A 10,288-nucleotide genomic window follows, 5' to 3' on the forward strand; every position below is an offset into this window, starting at 1 on the left:
ATTATATGATTGTTCTAATTGGATAAATAATGTTTTTCTCTTATAACAGATCCTCTGACGAAGCTTTTAAGCGAAAAACATAGAGATCTACAGACCCTTAATAATACATTTTTACCTTGCATCTGGTTCCTCTTTTCCGCTACATACTGGTGCAACCATTGTTTCTCCAGCAATACTAAATTGCTGCCCATAAGTCTGTCCCTATACCACCGAGGCGGAACACTTCAGGGCCTACCCTAGAGAGCCAGTGGGGTGTGGTGGTTAAAGCGTCAGGTTTGGATCTGAGAAACCCAGGTGTGAATCCTCTCTCTGCTATGGAAGCTTGCTGCGTGACCTTGGGCCAGTGTCTCTGCCTCATCTACCTCGCAGGGTTGTTGCAAGGATAGAATAGAGGAGAGGGGACTGCTGTTGTAAGCCACTTTGGGTTCTCATTGGGAGAAAGGTGGGAAATAAAACAAATATTTAGATATCTAAATAGTATTTTTAAAATAGCCTCCCTGAACACAGTGGCTTGGACCCTTCTCCAGCATGCTAGTTTTCCATAATTTTGCATAGAAGTACATTCTGTAAAACAAATGCCCATTACACATAGGGTTACCAATTTCCAGTTGGGACCTGGAGCTCTCCTGGAATTACATCTGATGATCAGACTACAGATTCAATTCCTGTGGAGGAAACGGCAGCTTCAGAGGGCGGACTCTTTGACATCACATCCTGTTGACCTCCCTCTCCAACCTCCAAGACCACCTGGCACCACTCCCAAATTTTTAGGAACTTCACAAGGTAGAATTGGCAACCCTAATTTCAGACTAAATAAGCAGTTTTACCAGCTCAGTAAGAATTAGCCAGAGCTATTCTTTTGGCCAGAGCTATTCTCTAACCAAGGAAGTGCAATCAACGTTTCATCACAGGAACAGAAAACAGTAAATGTAAATATTTTTATCATTGGGTTCAATAAATGGAGGATGGTGTTGGCACAGAGGAAATTTCAAACACATATAAAGTGTAGCGGGAGCCATGTAAGGGATACACCCCAAGGAAAGAATGTGTATGAAAGATAAAACTACGAGGAAGTGTGCAATATAAACAAGGAAAGGGAGGGGTTTAGCCCCACCAAGGACACAAGGTCAATTTCATGGACACCCAAAGCAGAATACATTTTTCTTTTAAAGACTGCAGGCTCAGATCAAGGGTTGCCAACCTCCAGGTGAGTCCTCCTGAATATCTTCCTGAATTACTATTGATCTCCACACTACAGATGTAATTTCCCCTGGAGAGAATGACATCTTTGGAGAGGAGACTCTATAGTATCACATCCCTGCTGAGCTTCATTGCTTGCTCAAAGTTTGCCCGTCCCCAGGCTCTACTCCCAAATCTCCAGGAATTTCCCAACCTGGAATTGGCAACACTACTCAGGCATATCCCAAATATGTGTCTGCATATTGCTTAGTTTAGAGCTTAAATTTAAAGTCATGAAATAGCTTTATTTCAGAACCGTACAGCATTGCTTGCAAAGTTTGCAACGCCTTTTGTAACACCAGTTCAAACATCTCTGACAAAGAGAGCTTAACTTTCAAAACCTTATACCCTGGAAATTCTTTGTCAGACTTTTAGGTGCTGCTGGGCTCGAACCTTGCTCATTAAAGTTACATATACGCTTCACCCAATTCAATAGAACCACAAAAATGTATTTTCTAATATAAATACTTCAAGGAGGGCATAAAACGTTGCTTCGGAGCAGCACTGAAAATGAAAATACCAAAAGATATTTCAGGTATGGCAATCTGGTTTTGCGTTCAGCTTGTGTAAACTGAAGGGGAATGTGTACAGATAACTTGAGAGAAGATGGATGAAAGTGTTTTGGAAACAATGTTTTAGAAACATTATTTTTCCAATTTTGCCATCATTAATGTTTAAAAATTGCTCTTGGATTATTGAGAAGTATTTTGGAAGAATTCATTGCTATTCATGAAAAGGCTTGGCAACTGGTTATTTTAATTTGTGAATCACTGAATTATTGTGAATCACTGGTCCTAATGTATTTTCTTACCAGTTTTGTTGTAAGATTCCTGAAGTTGCCATTGCTACCATATGGTAGCCATTGCACCCATAATCTAATTTGCACAAGCCTTTTCCTCAGGATTATTCAGTGGCTACAACTGGTGCAAAACATGGGCTGTTTCCGCACATCTTACCTGCCTGCGGAACATCGCGCGAAAGACCCGGAAGACAGCGTCTTCTCGTGCGAAATCGCACCAGGAAGACACTATTATCCAGGAGTTTTGCGCGAAATCACACAAAACTCCTGGATAACAGCATCTTCCTGGCGCGATTTCGTGCGAGAAGACGCTGTCTTCCGGGTCTTTCGCGCGATGTTCCGCAGGCAGGTAAGACGTGTGGAAACGGCCATGGTTGCCAGATGGGAGTAGTGCCCATAAAGGGCAGCATATCATCCAGAGCTCTGGGGTATGCACCATTTTCTTATTTTTCCCAGATACAATTCAATATGGCGGCATTCACATACAGACATCCCAAAGGCTTTGGAGCTTTGCATCATAAAATCTTTACTTACCTATTATCATGGGTAAATTCTGCCAGGAAGAATGCTCTCTGTACACTAATTAGGAATGCAAGGATAAGTACACAGTTGGTTTTGGGAGGGGCTGTCCCCCAGTTTTTCAGCTCTCAGTCATTGGGTCACCACCAAAAGGACAGAATGGAGAAGGGGAAAATATTGTAAGCAACTTTGGCTCCTCACTGGAGAGAAAAGTGGGGTATAAATGAAGTAAAATAAATAAATAAAACAGTTTTCTAAAGGCGCGGGATGATAGTTTGGTTCCGTAACGATATATGGGCATCTCAGACAGGATGTTTCCAGAGTGGATAGGGCAACGAACGCATTTAAAGTACGTAAGAAAACAAACTGAGTCATAGTAATAAGTACAGCAAATCTGAGTCATTATACTTATCTCTATTTATGCAGTACTATAAAAGAGAAGTAATTAAGGTTATCTGTGTTATGTCTACATACAATAAATGCTCAGTCTGAAACTTCTCTTTTCTCATGACTTCTAACAGACTCAAAGACAATATGGAAACCGATGGACACCTAGGAATGGCGTTGGATTGGATCCTAGTGTTGCATGAGGGAAATCATTTCGTGCAACACAGTCTTCCCTATCTCCCCCCAGCAGTGCCCTGAAAAAGGGCCTCTGCTGAGGGTCAGGGTACACTCAAGGACACAATGCCATGTGGCAGTGGGCGTGGCAGGGTTAAAACACACTAAACAAAGTATTCTTTGCAGACTGAATGTTGACATCTTAAGCACTCTTTCTGGGAAATAAATCCCATGGAACTGAATGGGATTTTCCTTAAAAGCACTCTTGTTAGCAGAATAAATCCATAGAACCCAACCCTAACTGAACAAATGATTTCAGTTCCAGGGGGGGGAAATGGGCATCCTGTGTATTAATAAGAAAAAGCAAGCACACAAGCTTCCAACCCTTTTCCAAAATAAATGGACCATTTTCTTGTACAAAAGGCTTTGAGGAATTTTGGGACCAGAAATTACAATGGCTGTCTATAGAAACCATTGTGCACAAACATTTCTATGTTCTCTGAAACGGATCTGGAAGGAAACTGAAAATGCCAGTAGGATCTTCTTTTAAGACCAAGTAAAACTTCTATGGAACTATTCTCATCCTTTTGAGACCAAAACTTATCCTCCTGTACATAGTTACTTAAATATTTTTCTAGTTAAAGTTTCCCCAGTTGGTGGGAAACTGTGGTATTCTAGTTCAATAACTAGGATGTGCATGGTGGAAATGGAGGGAATATATTTCTCAGTAATTCTTTTATCCTCTCTGCTATAATGGTACATACAGAACACTGAGTGGGATATACAAACAGAAAATTTGAGGAACATTAAGATGGATATATTTTCTGTTATATAGACAGAAGGCCGATTAAAGAATTTGAAGAGAAATGGAAAAATTAATTTGCTTATAATAGATAAAAACTGGAAAAAAATAAATGAATAAGATAATTTAGCCCTATAAATTTGATTATGATTATGAGTTCTGATTATTAGAGGCCACTGAGATATTGTTTGTTTTAAGCTTTAAACTTCTGAGATGGAGGATGGATAAACATGTTACATAATGAAAGGACAGATAGATAGATAGATAGATAGATAGATAGATAGATAGATAGATAGATAGATAGATAGATAGATAGATAGATAGATAGATAGATAGATAGATAGATAGATAGATAGATAGATAGATAGATAGATAGATAGATAGATAGATAGATAGATAGATAGATGTAAGACAATTAGTAGAATACAGTATATTATAGTCAGTATTGAAATATTGTTAAGAAATATGTAAGTATAAGGCAGCAATATGATAAGAGTAATAATGAGTTTTTTCTTCTAAGATGAGAAGTAGAAGTAGGTTTGAATTTTGTACGTGTTGTTTATTTGAAAATAAATATCTCAAATGTTAAAAGATTTTTGTACTCTGATAGCCCTTGTAAACACATTGTTCTGTAATGTTTTTCTTTCTTTAAATTTTTGTCCCCTTTTCCTTTTCTGTACCCTCTTTTTTATTTTAAAAATAAAAAATAGATTTTTAAAAAAAGATGGATATATTTTTTTCAGTTCACAGAGAAATACGGCTAAGAAAGATATCCGAAGCAGATCTACGCGGAATCATACTCATGTACCTTCAGTGGAGCTAAATTTTATTAGAATGGCATTGCAAGTCATTCTCCTATTAGACGAATCACCCTTGATGGATTGCTGAAGCCAAATGCTTAGCGTCACCTTTCCTCTGGGAAAACCGTGCTTGGCAGACCTTAGGCACCATGGCAGCTAAACCAGACAGGCTGTGAGCAGTTTCTGCTGCTAAGGGTGGGACAGGAGTCAACCAGACACAAACAGGCACTCCACAGATCTCTCAGGACTCAGTACAGGGCAGATCTCTTCCCTTTCCAGGCTGTACTGCATGAACTTATTCTTGTCTTCTAGAAACCTTGGAAATGGATCCCTTTGTATTATCCGAGTTTCATCAATAGGTGAGAAGAGTTGTTTTTGTCTTCTAGCACTTTCCTCACAAGCAATGTAATAAGCTTCATTACTGTCTTCTAATTTCCAACTAGAAAGAAAAACTTAGGAGTGCCAAACAGACTAAACTCCAGGCTATTCCACAGAACCAGAGACAGTTCAATGGCAAAAGTTACGCACTAAGTGACATGTCGTGTGTGTGTGTGTGTAAAGTGCTGTCAAGTTCCAGCTGACTTATGGTGAGCCATCATGAGGTTTTCAAGGAAGGAGACAGGCAGAGGTGATTTGCCAGTTGCCTGCCTCTGGGCAGCAACCATGGACTTCTTTGATGATCTCTCATTCAAGTACTAACCAGGGCCAGGGCTTAGCTTCTTAGATCTGATGAGAGGGGTCTAGCCTGAGCCATTCAGGTCAGGGCAAACTTATTTTATAATTAATTATTTTTGCGTGTGTGCCAAGAATAATGTTAAAATCAAACCACAGTTGTTTTGCAGGTTTGTGAGTGTGCACAGCACAGACATAAACTTGCTTGAGATGCATCTGAGGGGAAAGGGTTTGAAATAAAAGAATCTTACTTGTTACGATTTGCTTGGTTTGAAACTACTTCTGTGTGGTTCTATACTTCTCTCTGTCCCACTTTGGCATCCTGGTCTTGCAGCTTGGCTCTCCGACTGCTGTCCAATGGACTTTTCAACTATCACTTGTCCAACATTCCGCCAAGCTGCCTACATTTCCCATCAAAACTTGAGGGAAGCTGGCAAGTGTCCAACCTGTGCCTTTTGTCACTTGCGGTTCTGCTCTAAGTCATCGCCTGTACAAAAAAACGATCATTCATGTCAGGAGATTAATTTGGTTAGTTGATTGATTAATCCTGCATATGAATAAAATAGATTTAAGTAGGGAGGCACATTTTGTTTTACACGAAGCAAGGATCTGTCATCAGCTTAGAAGAGACATGCCTCCAATGTGTGTTAGAAAAGAGGAGTGCATCGTCTAAGCTGTAAATGTTGTATTCCTAATGTTGTTACATACATACTTGTGAACCGACATCAAGAATTTGGCTAGCACTTCATATGGAGAGGGACTCTCAAGAATCGCCATAAATATTGGGGAAAGCCAGCAAACCACCACCACCCCCAAGCATTTATGGCATGTTAATCTAAATCAGGCTAGCAACATTTGGCGCATGAAGCTTACATCCAGGTCCTCTTTGAGGGACAGGTGGCAGAAGGAAAAGCACTAAGGAAGTGAGAGGGAGGCAGTAGCAGAAAACAGTGGCTGTTTTCACTCACATTTGTGTGTATACATCTTTGTGAGAGCATGTGAGCATGCATGCATACAGAGCTGTGAGTAAAGATGATCTTGGGTTTCAAATACGATTCAGCTGTCCCACAGAATTTGCACAAAGCGGTATGTGATTTCTTAAAATGTAATTAATCAAGATTAATTAATTAATTGATTTCTTAAAACTTCTCAAGGTTTTACTGCCCCATCTGTTCAGTAGCAGTTGCTGGCTCTTAATAGAACCCCATAACTAGGACATCGAATCATAAAAAGGTGCCTCTGGGCATGTGTGGAATGCCTTCCACCACTGAGTATCTGCAACTGCCTACAAACATCTGGGAAAAGAAAAGGTGTTGTTCATATTATTTGTTTTATTACATGGTTTTGTATGGTTTTTTACATTGTGGTTATCAGCCTTAGGCCCTGGGAGAAAGGTAGGCATATAAGTACTTTAAATAAGTAAAAAATAAATAGCGATTTTCACCATATCAAGGCAGGAAAGAGCATGTATTTTAGAAAATAAATACAAAATCTTAACTCTCTCCAAAGCTACATCCAAGAAAAATCACTGGATACTGCATTTTCATTGCACTATTCACAACTGGATTTTCCCATGCAAATAGTTGCGAAGGATGGCAATAGTGCAAAGAGAGAAATATCTGATAACAAGTCTCCAAATTCCTCAGTCAGGATGAGTGGAGAGAGTACGTGCTACTGGCACGTACTGGCACGTTTGCCAGAGTATGAGAAAACAGTGCACGCATGTTTGTGGAAATCTGTATAGGCAACACATGTGTACCAGCATCTTTGAGAACAGTGCCTGCATGCTTGTATCCAAGACTCTTGTTTAAAAGATATACAAAAGACTTAGTCCTTTACGAAGCACATGAACTGCAAATGCAAAACCGTATTTTTTATCCTTGCACACCCCTTGTTCGATGCAATATTATTTATTTAGTGCTTGGGCATAGTTGCAAAGCAACTAAGAAGCAATGCAGATCGCAGCCTCGGTACACGGGTAGAGATGTGGAAAGAGTGAGGAGGGAGATGTGTTCACATTAAGGAGTACATATGCTGGGTCTGAGGTCCCCACCCAGTGTCCTGTGTAACAGTCCAGTATGAGATGCAGTTTCTTCTCAGTTCCCATGCATGGAAATTCTCCATATGTGCCTGATTCCAATTGTAACTGTGGCACATACGGAGAAGGGGCTTCAGCGTTCCCACATCCTGTGCCCTTTTCCTGCCCCAAAATTGTCTTGGGAGGTATTATTTGACCCAGCCTGTGTACCCTGTAATGTGTAAGTGTTTCAAAAGTAGCTTGGTGAATGAGTGAGGACTCCTTTGGCTATGAATGTGGGCAAAATATCAGAAGTGAAAAAGGAAGCCTGGCAAACATTTGATATGCTTTAGCAGGTTTTTCTTCAGTTTTTCTGCTAGGAGTTGGATTGTAGGTGTTTTTTCTGATTTCATATTCTAAAAACACATGTAGAGAAATGGTTATAAACAGTTGAAAACACATATTTTAATAACGAAATGGTCAGACACGTCTGAGAAACTTCTGTGTGGTTCGTGTATCTCCAGTTATTTTTATTCCAGACGCTTCGTTCCACTCGTTCCTTTGCGTTTTTGCTCCTCAGCATTCTCATTACAGCCCATTAATACGTTGAATCCACTGAAGTCAAAGTCTGTTTAGGATTGCACTGTTTATCTTTGAGCAAGTGCTTTTTGTAATTCAGAAAATACAAAGTGAACCTCTCTGGATTACAGGGCGTGTAATTTCTAAGCCTGTTTTTCAAAAGTCTTTTTCTAGAGCAAAAGAGGTTAAATAGTGACTTAGATCCATGAGTTTTTCCATAAGCACAAGGATTTCCTCTCAGAGTATATGACTTTTTTGCCGTCCTACTACCACAGCAGCTTGAAATGCCTCTGAAATGCTGTCTGTAGGCTCCCTGCCACAGGAGGAGGAGAGGAGAGAAAGTCACCATCTGCCTGTGGAAATATTTGCTGTCCACCGAAAATTTCTGGTCGATCTAAGCCATGGAGTTGGATCCATCCAGCTTTTCCACTCAGTCTCACCTACATTCCCTTCATAGTCCAGCCCTTGTCACACGTCCCTGTCATCCATTCAGGTCTTATGATCTCTTTGGGTGGTCAAAGGTGACCCTTCTCCTCCCATTTTCACCATCAGAAAAGCTGGTTGGATCCAACCCAGTGCATTTAAAACCAGGGCTTTTTTTCTGGGAAAAGAAGTGGTGGAAGTCAGCGGTGGAACTCAAGACCGCACAATGATCTCACTTTGGGTCAGCTGGAACAAGGGGGGAGTTTTTTAAAGTTTAAATTGCCCTCGGTGAAAATGGTTACATGGCCGGTGGCCCCACCCCCTGACCGCCAGACAGAAAGGAGTTTAGATTGCCCTCCACGCCGCTCGGCGGCATGGAGGGCAATCTAAACTCCCTTCTGTCTGGAGATCAGGGGGCGGGGCCACCAGCCATGTGACCATTTTTAAGAGGTGCCAGAACTCCATTCCCCTGCGTTCCTGCTGAAAAAAAGCCCTGTTTAAAACGAATCTAAGTTAAACTAATCCTTTTTTGTTTTCCTCTAGAAGTCTTACAATGATCACGACGGACATCGCTGCATCTGATGATGTAGCAAATATAACCGGCGCGCTCCTGGATTATGACCTAGCTGCTCTTAAGAACTGCACCGATGACGTGGATGAACTCAGAACGTCCTACCTGCCGCCGCTATACAGCATGATCTTTGTTGTGGCGTTTCCAGGCAACATCATTGCCCTTGCCGTGTATGCTTTCAAGATGCGACCCTGGAAGAGCAGCACCATTATTATGTTCAATCTGGCCTGCACAGATTTATTGTACTTAAGTGGCCTTCCTTTTCTGATCCACTACTACGCCAACGGGGAGCACTGGATCTTTGGAGAGTTCATGTGCAGGTTTATCCGCTTCGGGTTCCACTTCAACCTATACAGCAGTATCCTCTTTCTAACGTGCTTCAGCATCTTCCGATACTTAGCGGTTGTCCACCCGATACGGACTTTTTACTTTCGGAAAAAGTCATGGACTGTCGTGGCCTGCATTGTTGCTTGGGCCATTTCGCTGACGGTGGTGACACCTGTCAACTTTTTGATTACCTCCGCAGATCAAGAGAACAAATCTATTTGCCTTGACCTTACGAGTTCTGAAAACCTGGATGTCATTCGGTGGTACAACTGGCTTTTAACGGGATTCATTTTCTATGTGCCTTTAATAACGGTGACCCTTTGCTACGCCCTGGTCATTTACACCTTGGCAACTGGGCCCCACACTCAAAATCCTTATAAACAGAAGGCTCGTAAACTTGCCTTTCTCCTCCTGGTGGTCTTTTATGTGTGTTTTCTACCCTTCCACGTCTTTAGGATTGTTCGAATTGAACTAAGGCTGCGTCCAGTCAGCTGTGAGGTCGAAAACCAAATCCACGCCGCCTACATTATCTGTAGACCATTGGCTGCACTCAACACATGTGCCAACCTGTTACTTTATGTCATAATCAGTGGTAATTTCCAGCAGGCCGTCCAGTCTCTTTTGAGATGCCGGTTGAGCAACTACATACAACAATCAGGGAGTCACAGTGAATTGAACAAGTCTGGAATTATATTAAAATTATGAATGGATGCATATCCCTTCCCAAATTCTGGTTCTGGTTGTCTCTCAATAAAGTAACTATCTTAACACAAAAATAACATAGACACCAATGTCAAATCTCAGAACAGCTTATATGAACCAGTTAAGCAAAGGAAATTAATAGGAAAGGAGTCTTTCTTGTGTCTTTGGAAGAGCCTAGGAATCACAGAACTCTTTATTCAGTGTATGGAATGCTTGACTGGCCAAAGTTCCTTACTGTCTAGGAAAAGTAAAATATTGCTACCTTCACCTCCCATTT

The 10,288-nt window shown here is 41.1% G+C and overlaps 1 protein-coding gene across 1 annotated transcript; it reads left to right on the forward strand.

Moving 5' to 3' along the window:
* Nucleotides 1–8,964: 8,964 nt before the first annotated feature.
* On the forward strand, nucleotides 8,965–10,014 carry LOC129326186 (2-oxoglutarate receptor 1-like). The gene has a single exon (XM_054974355.1). The coding sequence runs from the start codon at nucleotides 8,965–8,967 to the stop codon at nucleotides 10,012–10,014; it is 1,050 nt and encodes a 349-aa protein (XP_054830330.1).
* The last annotated feature ends 274 nt before the right edge of the window (nucleotides 10,015–10,288 follow it).

This window comes from Eublepharis macularius, chromosome 3 (genome assembly GCF_028583425.1).
Source record: "Eublepharis macularius isolate TG4126 chromosome 3, MPM_Emac_v1.0, whole genome shotgun sequence".
Classification (NCBI taxonomy): Eukaryota; Metazoa; Chordata; class Lepidosauria; order Squamata; family Eublepharidae; genus Eublepharis; species Eublepharis macularius.